At 41.8% G+C, this 24815-nt stretch overlaps 1 protein-coding gene across 2 annotated transcripts in view; it reads left to right on the top strand.

The window, feature by feature from the left end:
- BANP (BTG3 associated nuclear protein) overlaps nt 1-22280 on the top strand; it is a 148174-nt gene extending 125894 nt beyond the window's left edge. For both annotated transcript variants that reach the window (XM_083513706.1, XM_083513705.1), the window contains exons 12-13: nt 12456-12602; nt 21437-22280. In XM_083513706.1, the coding sequence (XP_083369832.1) occupies nt 12456-12602; nt 21437-21508 (219 nt within the window). In that variant the 3' untranslated portion in view covers nt 21509-22280. The remainder of the gene's footprint in view (nt 1-12455; nt 12603-21436) is intronic.
- Nucleotides 22281-24815: the final 2535 nt, after the last annotated feature.

Genomic DNA, 24815 nt, shown 5'->3' with positions numbered 1-24815 from the left:
ACTTTTTGTTGGGAGAAGCAGTGGCCCCACTCCTTCCTCCTTCCCTCCTCTTTGGCTGGCTAGGTGAGCAAGCGGTGTTGGGGTGCTTATTGGTTCATGTTACAAAGCTCCCTGGGCTGCCTGGGACCCTGAACCTGTGCCCAGTGGTCCAACTTTCATGACATCCTTTGTTGGCAAAGAGATGTGAAGCATCTGCCTGTTGGTTTAATTAAAGCAACTTCTGTGTGCTTTTCATTATTTTTCTAATTGCTGATTCTCTTCTCATGCAGCAACCAGAGTGGTAGATGTGCGTATTTTGTAAAGTGCTGGGGCCTTTTTGGCTCTTCCTTGTGACCAGTACAAAGGGCACTTTAGTTTCTGATTTCAGATCCAAGTTGGGCCAGTTTGTATAATTGCTCAGGTAAAGCTCAGGAGATGCTGCATTTATTTCCTTCTCTTGAACTTGCAAGGGAAACACAGCTGTCCTGTCCTTTTGCTCACATGAGATTTGAATCACTGTCAGCTCTTCCTTCAAATTTCTACCAGCTTTGTGCTGCTCTGTAACATGCTGTTGGAACAATGTTTTGTTACCCTGACAACAAAAGCCATATTTTATATGCTGTTTTGCCTGTAATTCTCTTTTGAAAACTCCTCCTGCCAGTTATGATGTAAATTAAAACATTTGTAAAGTTTACTTACTTTTACTACTTGTTTCTGCTTTTCCCCCCTAGTGGAATTTGGCATATCCCTGATGTTTTGAATGTAAACCAAAGGGCTACTTTAGTTTTTCTAAGACTAGGATACTGTGCCCAAGTAATGCTAGTGAACTTTGGAAGATCAGCACAGCTTTGCAGTGTAAAATTATTAGTGGATTCCAAGTACCTTCAACAAACTACAGTTACCATAATTCCTTGGCACGAGCAATGGTAATTACCTAGTTAAAAGTGAGTTTATTTTGATGTGATTTCAATGATAAATATGGGCTGAACACAAACATGATTTGATCTGCTTGCCTTTTGAGGTTGACAAAAGGCAGCACTGAACAAGATTCACATTCAGTGGTTAGATGGCAAATAAATAATGAAGTTCATTCCACAAGAATTTTCACCACCTTGCCATTGTCATCTTACTACTTGCTTGTCTGAACACAAAGCACACTATTCTTGCCAGATGTCTTTTCCTGGCTCCCTCAGTTCCAGCTTGTAGCCATAAGATAACGGATAGCTGGTCCTTTTCTTGAGCAACCTTAGGACCACTTCTGAAGTATGTGGGACTTGCATGTGGGCTCCCACACCGTGCTTGAACTTTCTTAAGAAATATTAACTTGCCTACATCCACCTAGTGAGCTTTGTAGGCTGGTAAGGATTTAAACCAAGATCCCAAACAAGAAATCCCAGTAAAAGACTCGGGTCTACTACCCTATGCTAGCCCACTACTGAGCTATGAAGTTGCAAGTTGTAACGTTTTACTGTTACTTCTCCGGATAAGAGTTCATGTCTAGGTACCAGCAGTTCCTGGTTGAAAGCCAAAGACCCCTGGCTGTGAATGTTTCCCCCTATCCATTCTTTTCATCAGAGTGTATAATCAGTTTTTGCTGATAAGATGCTGCACAAAAATTGGTTAGGATGATATTTCCTCTTGAACTTTGTGCAGACTTTGGCAGACATCCATATTTCTTGCCTTTAAGCCCTTTAACTGAGCTCTTGCACTCTGATGAAACTAATTCCATAAGGAATTTCTCAAGGGGCAAATCAGACATGACTTAGACCCCTTGTTCACATTTATTGGTCTAGAAGGCACTTTTCTGTAAATTTATACAAAAGGAATAAGTCCTCCTTGACCTTGAAGTATATTTGGCAATCATTTTCCACTTTGGCTACATCGTGTTGCAACCGGATGTTTCCCGCTAGCCAGCCAGTTTGGCAAGTCACTACTTATTAGTCACTGCAGAGCCCATATTGGGGAGAAGTGGGGGAAGCAATTGGGCCATTGCCATTTAGCTTGGTCCTTACCCTTCTGTTGTATTTCCAACAGCTAAGTCCTGATTACACTTCCCTGATCTTGGTTTATTCACTTCCATGAGAAGTCAGTTTCTTTAGCAAGGCTTTACTGTAGGTTTGTACAACCCCACCTCCCAGAGTAACAAGTCGTAGACAAACATTTAAGCTGTCTTCTGTATGTTTCTCAGAACAGAGACTAATTATAGAATCTGGCTCAGGTTGTACTTCAAAAGGAAAGGTTCGAGGGATATTTGTGCATGGGTTTTTTATTTTTATTTTTATTTTTAAGCAGCCTCAGATTTTTGGCTGCTTTTATTAGAAGCCTTTGGCCAGTCAATGTATCAGCTCACTTTCAAACACTGTAGTTTGGCTCATTTTTGGTAATGGTCTGAGAGTTCAGTAAAAGAGCCTCTTGGGGCAAGAAGTAGTCCATTAAACATCTGTTACTGTTGGTGTATGAGCAAGTCTGCCAGTCTACTGAAGCCAGTTTATGCAGAGTCTTCCTTAACTGCTTAAGCCAACTTGAGCCTGAACTATGACCAGCCAATTAGCTTTTGGCAGTGGCTCCAAAGAAAACAACTTAACAGAAGAAGTAGAGGCTTTGCAACACACATTCTCCAGGATCCACAATGGCTTGTAGCTTTGTGTATTGATGTAGAATTTGCCTTCACTGACCAGGAAAGCTTTTCTCCTTGTGGCCTCATCCTTCACTTCCAGTCCATGTGGAATGTTTACTGTAATAAGAGATACCCCATAGTGAATCTACGTAAAACTGCACTTCATCTTCACATGCAAAGCTAATCATTACGGGTTCAGTTCAGCTTCGCAGGTGCAAGAGTAGTTCCCAATGGGATTGTTTGCTTTTGTTATTAGGTATCAAGTATTCTGTTAGAACTTTGACATTCAAAATTAAATAATCTTCCTATAAGTATAAACTTAAACAATTTTGGAACAGGGATTATATTTGCTCTGGGGTAATGGTCTTTGACAGCATCGTAGTACAGAGCCCACACATGCTCACATTTTTAAAAGGCATAATAGGATCTGGAACAGTATGTAAAATTCTCAAATTCCAAATTTTGGAATATAGAGTCTATAAAGCAACACAGAGAGGAGGAGTTTTTCTTGGAATATTTCACATTCTAAAACACAGCATTAAGTGTTTTTTGTATGCCTAGTCAAACAAGCACCTGGTATTTTCCCATTCTTGACCTTAAATATAGGAATGGCAAAAAATGTGTTACCTTTAAAGAAGAAAAGAAAAAGAAAGTCAGAGGTATTGGACATTTAGGACAAGAATCCAGAAAATTGTCTTTGTTATACAGTGATGCTGTAAATCCTCACCAGAATCACACACAGTAAGAGCTTGTGAAGAAATTATCCAGTTGCATAATTGGAGAAAATAAAACTTTCTTGAAACCGTGATGCATAATTAAATTTATATATATATATAAAACCCAACTTTCCTGGTGATGAACCTGACGCTGCTAGCATAACTTGGATTCAGATCTCTTCCCCCTAGAATAGCCTCTGTAATGGTTTACAGACAAGGGACCTAGATGAGGTAACTTTTCCTCCAGCAACTAGATAATATCCTGAAATTGCGTTCCCACTTTAATCAATTATTCATTAGAAAGCGTGCCTTTGTATGAATGCCAGTTTTCCAATCTGATTTCCACCATGAAGTGTTTGTTTTGTCTTATTGTTTGGTGCATCATAATTGCTTGTTGTCTTTTCTTTTTAACTGTTGTGGGGCCCTGATGATTCCTGGTTAAACTGTGTGTGTGTGTGTGAGAGAGAGAGAGGGGGGGTGGGGGTGGGAGAGAGATTTTTTTATTTCAGCAGTAAATAGATCCTGTCCTAAACTGTCTGTGATGAGGTGGGAAATCCACATTTATCCTTTATTTAGCACATCTCACTTGCTTAGACTCCACTGTGCAAAATTAACAATTTTTACTTGGAAGAAGTTCTCATTGTATTCAGTGGAGCTTATTCCCAAATAAGTGTGCACAACATTGCTACCTTGGTGTAGCATCTTGCCATATTCTCCAGTATTCTCCCTTCCAGGAGCAATGCATTATTCCTAAAGTTTACGTTTTAGGGTGTTTCTGCTTTCTAGTAAAATTGCAAAAGGGTGCAAAGCCGAGCATGTTATCTGGGTAGGGGGTGGCTACATGCAGCTCAATTTATCCTTCAGATTTATAGGTCATAAAGAAAAACTGTCCCCATCTGTGAGCAAAGGTGGTCTCTGCCTAAAACCCCATTAACAGTATCATTTAAAAAAGACCCTACTATGTTATTATGTACTAGCAAATACACATTATTATGGTTGGTGGTGTCTATGTACGGAAAGGACTGGTACACTACATTGCCTTCCTCTTTCAAAGATGTCAGGGATGGAGGGAAAGTCTTTCCTCTCACTGCAGCAAGTTCCCAAGAACAGTGCTTTCATCCACAGGATTGAATGGGAACCATTACTAATATGAGTGAAAGTAAAAGGAGCACATCACTGTGAAAGCCAAACCAATTTATGTCCTTTAAGTCTCCAAGCCACTTTGAAATTATTTCTTTATTTATTGCATTTATATCCCACCTTTTTCTCAAAGGAGTGCAAGGTGGCACAGATACCCCTCCTCATTTAATCCCAGTGACAAACCTGTGAAGTTTGTTAGGCTGGGGGGGGGGTAATGACTGGCCCAAAGTCACCCAGTGAGCTTCATGACTGAGTGGGAGGATTTGAACCCTGGTCTCTCAGGTCCTAGTCCAGCACTCTGTCCAGTACATCACACTGACCTTTGGTGGAAAGCTGGGAACTGTTATAAATAAAGAGCAAATCAGAGAAGTTTGCATTTTAACACAAGAAACACAAAATCCAAGTTTGTAATATCGTCAGCTTAGAGGTGCATTTAAAACATGAAAGTTAAGGAGGAGCTGAACATGCAGAAGCCAGTACATTCTCTGCACTGGAATCCACTGATAGCACAGCCTGTCAGTTGATGTGCCGTTGCAGCTTTGAAACCCTTTCAGCCGAGCTAATAGTTCACAGATTGGTTTTTAATCATTGTGATTATTCTTGTTCCTCAAGAGCCCAGGATCCCCTGGAAGCTATTTGTCTTTGCTTTTGGTTCTTTTGCCACAGCTGTTGCTCCTGCTGCTGAACATACGTTGCATTTTTTGGCTTGCTGGTGTTCTCCAAACAGGCCTGGGGAACATATTTTGGTTGCTCCTTTGAGGCCTTTGCATGAGGTTTGCCCTAACAACTAGGCGTAATATGAAGAGAAAGGAAAATGTTTTGGTACATGGGGCAGGAGGCCTTAATGTAATGATTTGTTTGTTTAAAGGTGCATGTCTTCCATCCATTTTGTATATCATGTTTAAGCATTAGAATGCATATTCTGTCTAGCTAACTGACCCCATGGGCTGCTTTCAAGAAGCACAGAGCCAAACATGGTTTTAAAGAGCTGCCGTTGCTCTTTGGCTCCTTGGTAGGCTCCTGCTGGCCCTGCATCCTAGCCGTGGTGGGGAAAAATGTCCACAAATTTTCTAGATTTCCAGCATATATTTTCTGGGTCATAGATGCAGTATGATCTATGAGATTAGTATTATATGCTTGTACGGTGGTATCAGTTCTATTTTTTGAGCTGCCAGAATTCACCATGAACACTTTCCTTGTTCTCTTATAATGGCAATGGCATTCCTGTAAGTTCCGGCTGAAAAAAAGCCCTGGGTAGTATGTTGTTATTCATAAAGTAGCAAATCCAAAAAGATGCCAGCTGTTGGATCACAGCAGAGCACAAAGGCAAGTCCTGGGCTTGTTGGTTGCCCACTAGAGTTGCCAGCTCCTGCCCCTGAAATGGTTTCTGTTCCTTTTCAGAGCTCCAGAGGCTTCATGCTAGGACAGTAAGAGAACAACTCTTATTTGAAGGCTGCACGTGGTTCCAATATAATAAGCCATGGCATGCCAGTTGTTATCTATCTCAGGTCAGTCATGCTTGCCCCAAATAGGTATTTCACATTAATTTTGTACAGGGCTATTTTTCTAGAAGAAAGAGGTGCCCAAACTCACCATGAACACCTCCCTTTTTCTCTTATAATGGCAATGGCACCCACCTGACAGGTGCCTGAACTGAGTTCCAGCTGGGGAAAAACCCCTGGTTTTGTATCATTAACCATAACGTATTGGACTTCATGTTTCTTGGACATGCTGAGAGCAATATAGAGCAAAACTTTACCAAATCAATTGCTACTGATGATATGTGAAAACTAAAAGCAGATGATAATCTTGAGGGTCAGGTGGTAATATTTATTACACCAGGAAAGAGTCAAGATAATGAATAATATCTGCACAATTATTGGTTTTCTTTTCTACCTCCTGGTAGAGTTAAAAAAGGTTTCAGTTTTCATGGCATGTTGGCTAAGGAATCCAGGAAAGGAAAACTAAACTAGATTAGTGGAAGTTAAGCAAATTGCATCTTGACAGATTTAGAGCCTATGCAGAATTAGGTTGATGATAGCACACTTTAAACTACTTAACCGTCACTTTGGTGGCAAGTATTTGGTTGCAAATATTAGTCCAAATTTCAGTACAGTATATCCGAACTTAAATATATGTAAGAAATACTTCCCACATTAGTTAGAAAGGCAAGCACTCTCTCTTCCTCGTGAAAATGTGAGATCAGATGGGTTAACAGGTATGTTTCTTTTGCAAAAATACAGAAGCTCCCCAAATACTCTTTGGAAATAATGGATCCATTCTAGAACATATTTTTTCTCTCCTGTTTTCTTGCTCAGCTGCTTCTGTTTCCTTGCAATTTCTCCAGAAGAAGGAACCTTAGTCCTGAAATTATATTAGAGGTCAATCAGAGCAGGCTTTACAGGATCCAAAGGTCTACCAGCAGCCCTGAATTTTTTCAGCCACAGCAGACTTCCAGACTTCTAAAGGCTTGCTTTGCAGTCCACAAAAGCTGGTCCATGACACCATATTTCTTCTGTCCCCTCCCTGCACTTTAAAAAAAAGTTCATGCAGAAATTATTGAAGCTGTTATTTGCATTGTTGAATATTTCAGTTATGAATGGTTTATAAATAGCTGTACACAAAATAATTAGAATCTTATGTGTAAAAGGAACAATTTCTTTTATTGCACCATAATCTAGGAGACAGGAAGGAATAATGAGAAGATAAAATGAGAGCAGTCCTGTTGTGCATCTCTGAGTTCCTAATTTTTAAAAAAGGAAACAAATTTGGGATTTGCACAACCTAATTAAAAACAACAACACACCACTCAAAGAAGCAGTAACAAAAATGTATACCCAATATAGCTTTGGCTGCGGAGAGACTGAAGAACTTGTCCTTTTGAGAGAACAGGTTTTTGTTCCTTAGAACTATCCTCCTGCATGGAAATACTTAAAGTTAAAAACGAACATATATATGGTGGCTCCCTGAAGAATAATTGTGAGCAGTAAATATTAATGAACCAAATATGTGACCTGAGCAGTTACTAGCGTTTGGAAGCTTTGCCATCAGAGAGAACTAGGGAGGCAAGGGAAAGAAGGAAAATGTATTACCTTTTAATACTTTTTTCCTGGTCTGATAGTTAAATGCTAATTGGGAGCTATTCGTTGCAGATGGAAACTATTTTTTAAAGGAATGAAGGGTGGGGGCAGAGAAAGATGTGCATTCTGGCTCAGGCCATTTCCTCCCCTAATTTTACTATTTCTCTAGAATTCGTAATGCAACTGCCTTCATAGTGCCATTGTTGTGAGAATGTGCAAAAAGTCAGGTGTTGAGGGGCTTTCATCCACCCATCAGAATAATTGACATTGGGTTGTATCTAATACTGGTCCTATTCAGAATAGACCAATTGAAATTGATGGACATGACCAACTGAAGTCCCATAATTCCAGTGGGCTGATAGTCAAATATAGCTGGATACAACCCATTGTGCAGCAGTTGTCCATGCTCCAACAATATGTGGAATATGCAGAAGAGGGATGGAGAAACTTACCTTTCTTCATAGAATCCAGCATGTTCTAAACAACTGTAGGGGAATGCCTGTAGTTCTGTGGTGGAATGCATTCTTTGCATACAAGAGGTTCCAGGTTCAATCTCTGGCATTTCCAGGCTGGGAAATACAGTGGTACCTCGGGTTACAGATGCTTCAGGTTACAGATCCTTCAGGATACAGGCTCCGCTAACCCAGAAATAGTACCTTGGGTTAAGAACTTTACTGCAGGATGAGAACAGAAATTGTGTGGCGGCAGCGGGAGGCCCCATTAGCTAAAGTGGTACCTCAGGTTAAGGACAGTTTCAGGTTAGGAACAAATTAAGTTCTTAACCCAAGGTACCACTGTATTCTTGTATCAACCTCAAAGAGCCGTTGCCTATTAGTGTAGTTTGGGGTGTGAGACTTGTGGCCTTCCATATGCTGGACTGCAATAACAAAAGTAAATGGAAACCCAAAATCCCCCCCCCCCCAATAAAGTCACAGCATATCTCTTCTTTGACCTTCTAAAATTGATTTTCTCTCTCTTCAAAGCTGGGCCTAAAGTGTTGAACTCCTTTTCTGCTCCTAAGCTGGGGGGGGGGGCAGGGGAGAGAGGAGCATCTTCACAGCATTTTTCCCCTCCCCACTTTTCCATTTGTCTATAAGTATCTTGCTAAACTGGAAGGGCACTTCTATTTTCTTTGGTTTTATTGACCATCTTATATTACCTATTTTGTATCAGTGTGAAAGGATGTCTAAGAAGCCCTCTGGAACTGCAAAAGAAAGTTCAGCCTTGGGGCAAGCTGTTTGTTTAGCGTTTTTCATAGAAGGGTTCCTTTTGTATTTTAAGGTCAGCAGCAGGTAAGGAATACAGAACTGAACTGGTGGTCTAGAGATCCTATGAACGGCCGGACAAAGGCAGTATTCTTGCTCAGGAACCACTTGCCAAAGTTCTCACATAGATCTCCAGGCTTTTTTGCTGTGCAAGAACAAAGACTTCCTTGCAATTGTAGACTCAGCATAATTGTGCCATGGTTATTAGTATTTATCTGTTATCCTTTCCTGTCTCCTTTAAATGTTTTTGGAAACTTCTGAGCAGGAATGTATTTCTTTTAAAAAGCTCATAAACCTTCCATACAGTGGGCGCTCCCTCTTCAGTTCCCAGTCTCACACTGTGCACTCCTCCATCCAGATCTAGATGTCCAAAGACAGAGAAAATCTGCTTTCTCCATTGAAACAAAACAGGGCAAGACTTTGCAAGCAAGTAGCATCTTGCGCTCACTGGAGCTTCTGCGCCTGGCAGAACTATCTAAGCGGTTGCTTAGGGCAAGATCTTATTTTCCAGGATTCTTTGCACTGTGATTGGATTGTTCACAGCATTCAGTTAGGCCCTGGGAACTTTGGCAACATTGGAAAGGGCCCTGGGGCGAACCTCCCAGGCTGGGCTATGCAGCCACTTGCAAGAAATAGTTGCACCAGGGCAACCTGTGTAGACACTCCTGCCATAACCTGGCAGTGTCAGCCTGAAGAAGGATGGGATGAGCACTTTGAATCACACTTTCCCCTCTAATTATGCTCATTGATTTGTCAGGGGTGATGCAACAGATCCCTAGTGAATTTTGGCAAACCAGTCTTACCTGAACTTATTTTCCCATCTTGCAAAATCGCAAAAAATAAAAAATCTCTGCTGACTTTTTAAGCTACATTTTAGCTACCACAGCTCTGTAGTTTGAGTCCAAAAATCCCTGAAGGAATTCTTAGTACTGTAACTGTATGATTTGCAGAAACACAGTCTCGCATTATCTGTGAGAATGGTTGTTCCCTGAAGGTGGCCTGCCACCATCCAGTACCTGTTAAAGAAGCATTTAAAAGATTTAGGGATTCAGCACAGCTGTGTTAATATTTTATTGCTTGTAAAAGCACATCTCTAAATATTCTCTGAAGTCCTGATGAGAAATGGGGGATGTTTGAATGTGTTTCTTTGTAGAGCTTGGTGGTTATTTGCATTGTCTGCTGAAGACAGTGTGGCTGGTGGGGGCAGTGGTGCTTTTGGACTATACGGTAGGTCCTCTTTGTCATTTGATAACAAAAAGGAGATCCTGAGCCAACTGGAGAGGAGTGAAATGTACTGAGCTGTGACTGAGTCTGGACTGGCCCGCACTTTGGCTCAGCAAATTCAAAAATAATACACTGCAACGCTATACTGGCTTCCTTTTCACATTCTTCTTCGGTAAAAGGACGAGTTAGGGGGAAAAGAAGTCTCTTTTTTTACCAGTGTTCTTATCTGTCTCAGTAATAATTCCACAGGCAGGACAGTAGTTTTGAACAGCTGTAAAATAAATTAGATTAGAATCTCTACACTCTGCTTGCTCCCTGGTCCTATAACTTCATCATAGTCAGATGGTTTAATTAAGAGGCATCTCCTTCCTTTCCATCCCAGTATGTCTAAAGGCTGTTGCTTTGCATGCTCTTTTTTCAGTCTCTTAAGAAACAAGGGACTTTAAAAAACAAAACAAAACATAATACATATTATTCAGGGATTTGTGTGGAGGAGGAACCCATCAGTTATTCTCAGCATTCCACTTGTGTTTACAATTTACTTACAAACAAGTCTGGTATTTTTTTACTGTTAGCAAAATATTTAACCAGTTACTTATGACAGTTCATACAAATTTACAAAGCGGGAGTACTGTAGTGTTGGAAGCCCTGTAATTAAAGGTGTTATTACGACACATGAAAATGATCCATTGCTGTGAAAGAATTGGTCCATCTTCAGAATAATACAAATATTTAAGAAATACATTGACATTAAAAGTTTGCTTTGCCAGCTATGACACCAGATCCTTTCATCTGTATTCCTTTTGTGCCTCAAACAGAAAATAGCAATTTGATCCTTTTTGTTGCAAATACCAGGCTAAAGAAAGGAGGTTCTAGGCATTGGGTATAATAATGGTATTTTTCAGAGTTTAGTACATTTGTGTTCTTTCTGCATTAAAAAAAAATCCACAAAAAGAAATCGAACCTCTCATTTCTTGTTCTGATCTAAATGAGAGGTAGAGCTGGGTACCATCCGCATACTGGTGAACATCCAACCCAAACCCCCTGATGATCTCTCCCGGTGGCTTCATATAGAGTTGAAAAGCATGGGAGAGAGGACGGAGTCCTGTGGCACCCAACAAGTGAGAGTCCAGGGGTCTGAACACTCACCCCCCAACACCACTTTCTGGACGCAGCACAGGAGGAAGGAACGGAACCACTGCACAACAGTTCTTCCAGCTCCCAACTCCCCTTGACAGTCCAGAAAGATAACCATGGGCAATGGCATCAAAAGCTGCAGAGAGATCTAGCAGAACCAGGAAACAGCTTTTCCCTCTATCCCTAGCCCACCAGAGTTCATCAACCAGCACAACCAAAGCACTTTCAGTCCCATGATGGGCCTTAATCCCGATTGGAAGGGATCCAAATGATCCCTTCAATGACCACCCACTCAGTCACCTTGCCCAGGAATGGGACATTTGCAAGACCTTGGAAATAAACAGTGTTTTCAGCACATTTTTTTTCTCTAACTAGAGGAGCTATTTTATTGGATTAACAGGAAAATCTGGTAAAATTAATCTGAATACATAGTCCAGGAATGCAAATGCATTCTCTTTAAACATGAGTATACACTATCTATTCCCCCCCCCCCCAGGTCCAGTTAGTTCACAAGATACTGCTTTTGTCCATATGAGCAATCCAGATATTTCGATGGAATGCTCTCACTTGGCCAGAGCTTGTCATGCCCACCAGGTGACTGTGAAAGTGGCCCCAGCAAGTTCTTGGAAGTGCTTATTGAAAGAGCTGCTGAGACCATGAGGATTTAATCTCGAATGCTTCCATGCCTGAAAAAAGTATTGCGTGAATGAATGATTCCTCAATTAAAATAGGACTTGACGAGCACTAATTTTGTTAAGTCTGCTATGAATGGTCCTTATGAGAAGCTGGTGAAATTATCAGAGTGGTGATGGAAAATATGATGTGCTTATTACCAAGGGCAGGATTTCAACAGTTTGAGGGAAATTGGTTCCTTGTTGTTCCTAAAATATTGCCACCTTACCGGTTGCAAAGAAATGTCTAGCTAGATTTGTATAAATAAAAGATAAAACTGGCACAATAAATCTTAACACAATGGACTTCGTTGTTATATTAATCATGAAAATCAAGATGTTTTCATCCAATGGAAAAAGCTTTGGATTTTAGACCATAAGAGAGATAAAGCATTATATGCCTATTGAGCTAGGGGGAAAAAATATTTTTTTCATCAAGTCTTTCAGACAAGGACAATATTTTCCTCTCCTTCTGGGAACTCTTGTAGTCTAACTTAATAGTTACTGACCAAAGGGTTGGTTGAGCTTTTGGGGGGCTTGTATCTGTTCTTGGTCTTCCAGATGTTTCATGATACCTTTGTGGTGATGTCTGCTTACAGGATCTCTCTCTATTGGTTTGTCTGCAGGTGCTGCCGGGCGCTCGATTGATTGCTGTTGCCTCACCAGCTGATCCTGCAGCTGGTGGCGTTGATGGATCTCCACTCCAAGGGAGTGATATCCAAGTCCAGTATGTCCAGCTGGCACCTGTGACGGACCACTCAGCTGCTAATCAAGTACGTAGATCTTTTCTCTGTTTGAAAAGGAATGATGGGCATTTGTCTCCCACTGGGCCTGTAATTCTCAGTTTTTGTAAAAGTGTTGCCTATAGTAAGTGCAATCTTTTATATTTAATGATAACTATCTCTCTCTTGCCTTAGTTTCCAGTTTAGTGGATTTGCCCTATGATAGCATCTGGAATCTATGCCTTGGATACTATTTGTATACATTTCTTTATTTTGCACAGTTTGTCCTGTTTTTCATAGCATCAGAGTGGGGGACTTCCCTTATGTTTTTAATCTTGTCTTTGCTATCATAACCCTTGCAATTGCACAGTATTTGAATCGGAAGTTGTATTTTGTGCTCAGTATGATTGCTGGTGTTTCTGAATAGATAGAACATAAGAAAAGCCCTGCTGGATCTCAGGCCCATATCATCTCACATCCTGTTCTCAGGGTGGCCAACCAGCTGCCTATGGGAAGCCCACAAGTTGGATCTTGAATGCACAGAAGTAGCTTCATCCCCAGCACACCCAATCATTAATCTCCGGGTGGCTTTAAATTCTTGAGGGATAAGGTTATCACTGGCAACTAGCTATTATGGCTATGTTCTGCCTTCAGTGTTGGAGGCAGTAAGCCTCTGAATATCAGTTCCTAGGAAACACAAGTGAGGAGAGTGCTGTTGTGCTGCTTGTGAGCTTCCTATTAAGGCCTCTGGTTGGCCAATGAGAAAAAAGGATGCTAGACTAGATGGGACTTTGGCCTGATCCAACAGGGCCCTTTTTATCTTATTATGGTCTTACTGTAGGTAGAAGGAGGACATATGCCTAAATATTTCCACCAGCCCTGAGCGAGGAAGCCCATGAGTTATACTTAGAATCTGAGGCTCCCTTTCGAAAAATAAAATAAAAGTATGATGATTATTTAAAGGGTCTCACTTAAGAGTTTTATGTATTTTCATGAAAGACTGAGCTGTTGATCCAGGAGTTTCCCGAAGTTTCTTAAGCTGAACTTCATTCTTGGTGCACATGCCAAGGCTGGCTACTGCTGCTTAAGTGAAGTGTGCCCCAGCATCTTTGGCACTGTATCTTAATAGTGTCCTTGGAAGCAATGTGCAAATTAAGCCAGGGTTCCAAGTCAAGCTGGTTTCAGGCCAAGTCCCCCAAAGCAAGAGGCAGATCCAGGCAGACTCAAGAGCTACTTGTTACCCAAGGCTGAGCTGGAGGCAGGTTCAAGAGTGCTAGGGGTCAGAGCCAGGAAATCAAGTCAGCCCAAGGTGAGTCACTCCAGAGCTTGGCAGTTCCCAGAGCCAAGAACATTCTGTACTCTTTCCATAGCCAAATGGGGGAAGCAAACTTTGGCCTCAAAACCAAAGGATATGACCCCAGACTCTAAATCAGCATGTGTAGGCCTCTAGCTTTTTCTTGGATTGTGATGTGGCCTGAATGAGCTCCCCAGCCCTGGTGCAGATGAAGTGACCGGGGAGAACACAAGGACGAGTTGTGATTACATCTCTTTTACACACTACCAAGCCATAATACTACTGATACAGTATTGCCGCTTATGGTGCTTCCATTCCTAGAGTTCAGATTGTCAGCTTTTCCATTCCCAGCCCCTGTTTTGTAGCTATTTCTAACCTGGCTGCTACCATTGGCTCAGAATAGTGTGTTCCATGATTTAAGTTAGAATGGTACTCTTCGACTTGACATGCTTCTATACATTTTTGCCAGCTTGAGGTGCCTTTCTCTATATAAATTATAGCTCTGCAATGGTTTGCCCCCCCTTTTTTTGCAAGCCAAAGGTTTCAGGGACCTCCTTTTGGAAGCAACTCCATTAAGGGGCAGTAGAGTGGTTTGGAATGTCCAAAAGACAGTTGTCTTGTACCTCCTTTTTGGATAGAGACAGAGCAGGTAGAGCAACCTGGAGCACGCAAAGCCTTTTTTTTCATTAGGCAGCATAAAAATGTATAGAATTCTTGGTGAAAGAAGGAGCAGGGTGGCTGGTTGTATGTTACAAATATCTATAGACAATTTGGGTGCTTTATACTCTTCATTGCAAAACATTTGACGCTATAATCTTGCATAACACTTTATATCTGTCCACAAATATTCAAACTGTTTTGTGGAAACCTGGGGTTCCCTGTTGTAAAGATAAGGAATGATGAACCTGCTCCCCCTGAAAGAGATCTTGCCTGTCATTGCCCATTCCCCCCTGTAGCTCCAGGGAGCTTGGGGTGTACTTGAGGTTAGGAGTGGGTGAATCTGTCCATTTTTGTTTTTCTCAGTTTCTAATTTTTCCACGCTTAAGTTCAATTCTCCGCATTTCCACATCAGTTTGTGATTATTTTTTTTTAAGTCCTCATGACAATTCTTCAGCAAATTTCTAATATCACAATTTTTCCTACTAGACACATATTTAAAGCAGTTTTCCCCAACACTGCACTTTTATGTATGTTATTTCCACTAATACATACATTTATATGCACACTTTACCCTAACATATGCATTTTTGTACACATTGCTTGGCTGGAGAATTGCATTGCAAAATTCGGAGAATGGTGAATTTCAAATTGTCACTTGCTGGTACTGTTTGTTTCCAAGAGTGTGTATCAAACATGGAGCAACCCCTTCTCAAACCCATAATTCTTTATTTCTGGGAGCTGGATGGCCCTAGCACTGTTGATAATACACAGGATGTATGCAGTATTGTAGGCCTGAGAATAGCTAAAGGAGTACAATTAAACACATTTCTCAATGAAGAAGGAATATATGGGCTGGCCAGTTACTTAAAGCTGGTGTGAAGTTCCAGTCAGTCCCCACCCACAACTGGCAGTACACAAAACTACCCTCATTAATAATAAAAAGTCCCCCTCCTCTCCAATCCCTTCCCGGTCTGAAATGTGCTTTTAGAGATGATTGGGCTGTTGTGGAATATTATGTAACCTTTGGTGTTGATGCCTTCTGGGTGGGGGATCACAAGCAACAAGAGGGAAGGCAGCATGAACTCAAGAGGGTGTGCAGGTCATCTATTGAACAACATGTGTCATATCTTGCCAAGCCTCTCTTGTCAGCTGTACAGTGTCAAGTTCAAACTTGTTATGTTGGCAAACCTTTTTCAACATCAGCTTGTCTGCAGAAAAGCCCTGCTCATTGCAGAGAACTCACATCTATATAGCATGCTGCTCAGGCCCCACAGGTCACTCTGCATGAATTGAGAGCATATCCTCAAAAATGCCCAGTTCTGCAGGGAAAGTTCAGTTGTTGAACTTCCCCTATCAAACTACCTTTCATTGGGAGTTGGTTCGCCATAAGAATCAGTGTGTTGAGGAGCCCTAGATTCCCTGGAGCAAGTGGAACATAGTTCATGTATTCATTTAGGCACCTTAGCTCTGGAACTACCTTCCAATGAATGTTAGACTGTCCCCAAAAGTAGGAGCAGGAGGGTCTTGAAATATAGTGGCAGAACCCCCCCCCCAACACATGCAACACAGGAGTGTGGGTTTCTCAAGAACTTCCCACTTAGCTCTTGAATACTGCTCAGCAGTGGGGGAAAAAGCATTTGCATAAGGCAGTGAGTGATTTCACCCACTGAAAATATTTTAATGCTACCATTCTGTGGGATTATAAGAGGAAAAAAGTGAGCGTCACCATGAAAGTGTTACTTATTGGAACAATTCCAAATGGATCTCAGATTTTCTGTGTGTGCCAAACCATTGCTGCTAAATAAAGCAGCTATGGCAATAGCCCATCCTTTCTCTAAGGCACTAGGACTCTTTCCAAATGTCCCTCAGACATACGGAAGGCAAAAACCTCCACTGTCATCTGAGTTGATCCCCTAGACGGTTGTCTTCACAGCAGGAGAGTCCTGCTTTCTTAAGTTTGCTTTTTGACCTAGAAAGTGTTCCGCAGACATCTATTGCTGCTGGAGTGATGAAGGGTTCACGCATCATATAATCAGAAGTGTTCTCTTTTAGCAAACTGCCCTCCTGGTTCCTGGCCTCTGAATTTTCCCATAAATTACCTTCCAACCGGGTGAGAGGCACTGCTCACGACTTCATCCTCCCCTTTTGCTGCTCAGAGTTTGACAGGAGTCGGCCGTTTTGAATCCAGCGATAAATCTTTACATCTGTCTCCCACACCATTGGCAGCGACAGTGGAATTGCTCTCTTTCAGACACTTTGCGCCGTGTTAGCTTTTAATATTGTGGTTAACCACAGAGATTATACCATGCTGAAGATAAACTGAAAGGAATGTTGAAACTTAAATGAAGGAGCGGGGTATGTTAAAATGCAGACAAGGGTAGAGATGGCTTTGCTGGAACTGGCAGGGCCGTCTGCAGAGCCCACTGATGCAAAGGAGACAAATCTATATGGGCAGCCCATGAAAACAGTTTGATTTCTGAATAAAAAGAGAGGACGTTGAAGGGTTGGTGCTGCAGTAAAGCTGATGCAGGAAACGTGCACTGGATTATACCTTCCTTCGGGGAGTTTTTACTCCTGGGTTTCCTACTTAGCACTACAGCCACAACCCGAGAAGCACAGGAAAGGGCCATCAAATGCACCCTTTTGGTACAGCTTCAGTTGCTGTGAGGATATATGTTTTTTTGAGTTGCACAGAATTTTTCACCAGTTAGACAAACTTGCCTAACTCCAGCACTTGCATGCTTCCATCCCAATGAAGGCTTGCTGACTTACAGTTTGTATCTTTTACTCAGTGTCAACAAAGCTATAGTTAGCACTGTTTAATGTGCTCCACAGCAATTTTGGTCTCAACAGGCACCATTTAGCACTTTCCGGATTCAATGCAAAACACAGATATTAATAACCGCCCACCTGAGGACCTGTGGCCCACAAATTAGGTGCTTAGGTAGCTAATGGATAACATTCTTGTGGCGGAGTATGAACAAGGCAGCTTCAGGCGTGAACAGATGCCAGCTTGCAACCCATCTCACGTCCAGGCTCCTTGTTTATTTTCACGCGCTGATTAAGTTCTTTCCTTACAGAAGTTCTAATGGTTCCTGACATGTTAAATTACAGCAATAACATTGGGAGTACCACACAAGAATTGTTTTTCCTTCCCTCTGCTGAAATTGGTGCGAGGGGAAATGGCTTCCACTTTAAAGCCAGCCCTTCGAAAGCCTTTCACATCTGGCTAAATTTTGGATAATTAAGCCTGGGTTTGCAAAGAAGCTGTTTTAGAGAGTTCTTTCTTCCAGGTGTTTGGGTGGCCACTTCAGCTGCAGACAAACTGTTGTTGTGAATGTTCATATTGGTAACTTAAAAAAATAAAGAATAAAGTAAGCATTACCCAAATGGTCTGTAAAATTGAAGGCGGGTGGGGGGGAGGTGTTGGGAAGTCTGTAGCTGGCAGGAGAACAAACAGAAGTAGGCAGTAATTCATTTTAATGTGTGTGACCTTAATTTGAGAACAAAGTGTTGCCATTTTGAACTTCATAGGCTCTCTGTATTAATAAGCTAATCATTCACCACACAAGGGAGGAAAATCATTAGTTGGACTTTTATTCACTGGACAGTGAACCCTTTTCAGCTAGGACTCCCTGGCCCCATTTTCAGAGATTGCAAAGAGGTGATGGAAGAGTTGGACTATTAAATTTAAAAACAGATAGCCACTGTGCATTGGTTAGAACATAACTCCTACTGGCTTAACACTTGGCCACAAAAAACCTGGTTCTGTAAAACCTAAAGCGTTTATGTTGCCTCTGAAAATGCTGGTGCTTTGGTGTGGGCTACATGGGAAAATAATTTCTGGGGGACAGCAGGGAAATTGACAGAGACTGATTTCTTTACGTGGGATGCAAGTGAAAAAGCTAAAATCTGTCTTCTTTGCCTGTACTCATAGTCACAATGGAATGTAGCAAAGAAGGTGTCATTTTAAGCCGGGGTGAGCTGACTTCACACTTGTCAAATTTACCTAGGTTTTTTTTTAATGGGACCCCCCCCCTCGATCTACTAACTGGAGACAATTGGAAAAGACATACAGTATGAATTAAAGAACAGGATGCCTCTGAGCACTGTGAAATTGTTTTTTGTACCAGTCCTTTCACACAATGGTCCACTCCAGGTTAACCCTGAACATTCTTGATTTTAGCACCCTAATTTAGATGGGAAAAGTCATTTCCTTAATGGCTTTTTTCAAAGTCACAAGTCAGAAACGCTTGCTGGACTGCTGCAGATCAGTCAGAAATATACCTGTAAATCCTGATCTACCTTCTGCTCATCTCTGTCTTAAGCTATGTGGCATTAAGACGGGGTGGGGACCTGGATGTGGCAGGTGGGCCAAATTGTTATTTCCCCGACCCTTTGTGGGTGGGGCCAGTCGCCAGCATTGCAGTGATATCAAGTGACTTGCTTGTAGAGCTCCTTTCAAAGCACTATCTTGTGGAGTGCTTTGAAAGGGACCTAGTGATTGGTGGGTCTTACTTAGCCCCACTCAAAGTGTTTTGCAGGCACTGGCGACCAGCTGCTTTCAGCTGAGCCATACTGTATACGGCTTCAGTGCAGAACAAGTGGGCATGGCTTGGCTGAAATAACCCTTGTGGGTCAAATGGGGAGAGCGAGGACTGCGGCTAATTAGGCCTATGAAGATAGCATCAACTCTGTGTGTCTTCTTTTTCACATAGCAGAAATTCCTTCCCAGATTAACTTCAGCAATACTTTTGTATTGTTTGGTAAGCAGCCCAAGGAATATTTATTGATTATTTATTGAAAAATTATTGACTAAATCTAATAAATGTGTGGTGGTGGGGATGATGATGATAATAGTGGCTATTTTAGTATGTTGCCTTCGATTGAATAAGAGAGTGAGGAGGAGGATGCTTCTGAAAAGGGATAGCTCTTTCTGTCCAAGAAGGCTGAAATAGTTACATTCAGCTCCTGAATTATTTGCCTCTATCTGCACTGCTGCTTGAAAAAGGCAAAGCAAAATAATTCAGGAGTGGAATGTAACTCTTTCAGCTAATAAGAGCCAGCTACTCCTAAATCTCATACAAGTGGTTGTGTTTGCTCCAAATAGTGCTGAAAGCACTCCTGGGGCCTTTTCTGGAACTTCCCAAAGTGTCTCACTGTATCATGTTATAGCAAAACGTGTACAGTGGTGCCTCGCAAGACGAAATTAATTCGTTCCATGATTTTTTCCGTCTAGCGAATTTTTCGTCTTGCGAAGCATGGTTTCCCATAGGAATGCATTGAAAATCAATTAATGCGTTCCTATGGTCAAAAAAAGTCCAAACAAAGCCAACTTTGGTACAACAAGAGTTTATTAAATGCTCTTTAAAGTCACACATACTGTAAAGAGCATTTCAAAATTCAAACCCAGAATTTTTTTAAAAAAACAGCAGAGTAGCCCAATGGTCACAGAAAATCATAAAAATGCAGGGGGGGGGAACAAGCTTCCAGATTCTTGCAAACCCCTCCCCAACTGTTCCCCCAGCCACCCAGCACACAGAAATTCAAATCCAGAATTTAAAAAAAAAAAAACAGCAGAGTGGCCCAATGGTCACAGAAAATCATAAAAATGCAGAAAAAAACACACAAGCTTCCAGATTCTTGCAAACCCCTTCCCAACACCAAGTGTTGGGAACACTTGAATTCCAAACACCCCAACCCAAAATCCAAAACCCCCCAAAAAAGTTTTAAAAGCTTAATTTACCAATTGGCTGCAAAAGAAGTTTTGGAAAAGCTTCAAAAATCACCAGTCTTTAAAAACGACAAAAAGGCTACTATGTACACTGTGTTCTATGAGTTGCTCCTCGAAGTCAAGTTGCAACTGTATTAACGGTGTTAAGAAAAAGGAAACAAACTTGCAATGCGTTTTCGTCTTGCGAAGCAAGCCCATAGGGAAATTCGTCTTGCAAAGCAGCTCAAAAATGGAAAACCTCTTGCGAGGCATTCGTCTTGCGGGGCACCACTGTATTCCCCCAATCTCTGGCAACTTTCCTACTTGTTTTCTAGAAGTAATACAGTAAGGTGGCAGTGAGGTCTCTGGGGTCCTCTGGAGTGTTCTTACCTTGGCACCCCAGGGAGTTGCAAGGCAAACAAAAATACATGGGTGTCTCGTTGCTCCAGTTTTATTACTCAGATTAGTTCCACCACCTGCTGGGTTTAAGAGGAGTAGAGCTCTTCTTTATTACAAGGAGGCAGTCTAAATGGAGTACCAACTCTGCCAGCTTCTGGTCTCCAGCCACTCAGACTCTCCTAGAAGATTGGCACACATTTTCTGACACTGTTGGCAGAGTCAGATACATTATGTCTTCATGTGACTATAGAGGTGTCATAGCAGACATAGCTGCTCCAAGGCATAGCTGCTCCAAGGCACAGAGCTTCTGCTGACTCCAGACCTGAAGACCCTTAATCAAAGATTTGGATGTGGAAACATGGCTATGGAAAGAGGGCATCCTCTGCTTTATGAATGGTTTTCTGATGTAGGATCTAGGGCAGAGTAAGCCTGGGATTTCCTGGTCTATTTCACAAGATTATATTGGCTTATTCAGCAGAATTAGTCAGAGCCCAGGTGGTACATTTAAATAAAGATTTACTAAGGATTGCCTGTAACAACAAAATTAATGGCCACCAGAGCCTGGGGATAGGCAACCAAGGATGAGATTGTCCCAGACAGTTCGTCTTAGAGCCAGATGGTTGGACCTAAATGGGCCTTGGTTTTGACATAGCACAGGAACTATTCCGTTGAATGTCAACAGCTTCTAGGATTTCTTGTTGTTGGCAGCGGTTGCTTGGACAGGATAGAAGGTCTTAAGCACCCTTGAACTGAGTGGCCAAGCCTACTAATAATGGTAAACCTGTGGCATGTTTGTTTGTCTGTCTCTCTCTCGTGCAGAGCACAGATTCTCTTCAGTCAGCCATCCAGCCGGAAATGCAGATAGACCACGGAGGCATTCAGATTCAGTGAAATGGAGTCAGTGAGAAGCAGAAGCACCACCACCACCAAACTCCACTCCAGCCACCTTGTCTGGCAGCTGAAGATCTTCTCCCTACCCTCTCCTGTACATAAGAGTGTGAGCCAGCTCCATTGAACTGATTGTTTGGAACTCCCTCCCACAGGTCCTCATATGAAGGAGCTCCCTAGAATCTGATGTGCGGATGAAGAGAACTGCCATCATTTTCACTCCAGTGCAAAAGACTCCCAATGGACGTGGTTTAGCCATACCTGAAAGAAAAAGATGTTTTTGCAGAAGATGAAAGCTAGCTAACCTTAATTAATCAAAAGATTACAAGTGAATTGATGTGCCACCTTTCATCTCCGTGACTCATCCTTGTAAACGTCTCTAGATACCTTATCAGACTCTTGCCTGTCTTGCAGTACATACCTTACCACACAGAAAGAATCAAGAGTGCAAATATATTTTGCTGTTGAAAGAAGAATTTTTTAATTTGCTATGTTTATAACGAGAGAGAGAGAGAGATGGATGTATTTAAGAAAGAAAATGGGGGGAAGCCCATTATCACAATTGTTAGCTTTTTTGCTGCTGTTTTTTCTGTTTTGTTTCAGTGTAACCGAAATTAATTTTTTAAAAAAGGAAAAGAACAAATTTCCATACACATACAACCCTTGCCTTTTTTGTTGATATTGTTGCTTAACTACTTTTCTAAAGAGGGGTTAACTACTATCCAACACTTGTAATTATGCATTTCTAAATAAATAAATGTGTATTTATGAAGAGCATCCTTCTCTTGCCTGTCTGTGGAATATAACTCTTCTGAAAGACTTGCCTTTTCACATAGCAGTGCTTTACTCCCACATTAATTTTACTCAGACATTCTCCATCCAGGATGAAAAGCCCCCTCACTCTCATTGCCACCTGCCTCAGTGACAGGGCCCCCTGGAACAGAGCATCTGAAGATGATCTTAACATCCAAGGCTGATGTGAAGACAATTGATCCTTTAGCTCATTAAAAGCAGGTCTCTAAACTCTGAGTTGAGATTGAAGCCAGTGTTACTGTTTAAACACAGAGGTGATAGGACCCCAAAGCCCAGATACACTTAGCACCCTAGCAGCTATGTTTTGGACTAAATACAGTCATAATGCATCACCTCCTACAGTCCCAGTAATATGTAAGGATAGAGTCCAACATTTCTCTTACAAGTAAAAAATAAAATAAAATTGGGGCTTTGGAACATGGATACTTGGATTAGGGCTTTTCACCGAAAGAAACATTCCTTGCTGGGATGGATAGGGGTTCCCTCAGCTCATAGCTGCAGAATTAGATCACGTCACACCTCAGAATTGAAGCACTTCAGGTTGCTTTGCCTCTTCTTCCAAAACCTTGGATTGTAGGCCATAAAGGGTGTGTGTGTCAATAATTGTATGCAGTTGGCAGAATTGAATTAAATTTGCAGGCATAGGCATCCCTATTGTATGCATGAACATGGCATACAACTTAAAGGTGTTCCTAGGCACTGCTGCTGATATGTTACTTCTGCATCCCTTCCAAAAACACTGTAAATTGGAAGGAAAGAGAGAGCCCTGCTATAGTTGCTGAAAGCTAGACCTGCCAGTCACAGAACTACACTCCCCTCCCCAGCCTCTCCCTTCCCCTCTGCCAGGCATTTTCCAGTTTTGGTGAGGTTGGAGGAATGTACAAAAGAGTATCAAACTAGTAAACTAAACAAAATAAAAAATAAAAATAGAAGTCCCCCCCCAGCTCTGAGTTGGTTCTAAAGCTTCAGAACCAGCCTGCTTTCTTTCATACTACCTCATATCTCTGAAATGAGCCTCAGACTCATGCTTCGTCTGAAGTGAATACATAGTCATAACTGGGTTGGGCCCAGCTGCCCCCCTATCTAGACAGGGATAGTCTAACTTCTGTAATGATTCAGAAACCAGCTGGTACAGAATTCAGCAGCCAGGTTGCTCACCAGGGCAAGACGGTTTGAGCATATTACACTGTTCCTGGCCCGACTGCACTGGCTGCCAGTTAATTTCCAGGCCCAATTCAAAGTACTGGTTTTGACCTATAAAGCCTCAAATGGCTCAGGCCTGCAGTACCCGAAGGAATGCTTCTCCCCATATGAACTGACATGAACCCTGCGACCTGAGGCCCTTCTTTGTGTCCCCCTTTCATGAGAGGGCCGGAGAGTGGCAACACGAGAACGGACCTTTTCTGTGGTGGCTTCCTATTTGTGGGATGCTCTCCCCTGGAACGCTCTCACTGGCACCAAAATTACTTCTTTGGTGATCACCCGTAGCCGAGTAAGATTGTCTGGTGCCAGGCAAAGCATTTCTCTTTTCCTAGGTCTTTGGATAATTAAACCATCTATGGCCCTTTAAATTGTATGGAGATGGTTTATTGTTTTGTTTGTTCCTATGTTATGTATTTTTGTATCTTTGTATTGCTAACCACCCTGTGATCCTCAGATGAAGGGCAGTATAGACATAATAATGATAATGATGATGATGATGATGATGATGATGTCACTAAAGTGGGTGCCAGGCCATTTCAAGCCATGTACGTCATGGGCAGGTCTATGAGTTGCAGCCAGGCATCTAAATGCATCCTAGTTCATTGCATGCCTTGAGGCCCACCTCCTCCTGGAGACAGGTCATTAGGAAATACAAAGTAGTACATTCCATTTTGAAAATGATTGCAGACTGATTTTACCCATATACCTCTTGGCAATCAAATATTTCTTCTTCCCCCACTTTCCCCCTCACTTTTGGTTATATGGCTCCTGAAAACTGGCTTTTGCAACATGAAAAATAACTATTGCACACTTGTGGGATGTCTTTCTTCCAAACAGATCTCAAAGCAGTTAGCTGAGATTTCTTTTTTTCCTGAATGCAAGGGTGTGTGTTTGTGCGTGCATACGCAAAGATTCCTGGGAAATGATGCTTTGAATTTTGGTTGGGGGGGGTTTGCATTTGTAGTATGCTGGAATGAGCAAGAGATGCAATTGCGCTGAGCCAATTGGGATTATCTGGTAGCACAGTAAATTAGTGTTACTTGATACATGCAAAGGGCAACAGTGGAGAATCCAGCAAGGGGAATTTTGCACGGTGGAAGGCAATTAGCCATTTACAACATGGCAAGAAATCCAAGGTTAACACGCTTGTTCTTGTAAAATAGCATTTTGGGAATTTTCAGTAATGTTCTCTCCTGCAGTATAACGAATTAGTCTGGAAGAGAATTTTACAAAGGAACACTTTGCTCTCAGCAGCAGATATGCATGGGAAATTGCAATTGGGGAAAAATATTTT

This window comes from Podarcis liolepis, assembly GCF_965112155.1.
Source record: "Podarcis liolepis genome assembly, chromosome: 7".
In the NCBI taxonomy this organism is placed as follows: Eukaryota; Metazoa; Chordata; class Lepidosauria; order Squamata; family Lacertidae; genus Podarcis; species Podarcis liolepis.
Note: the sequence above shows the minus strand (reverse complement) of the source record. Positions and strands in the feature narration are given on the sequence as shown.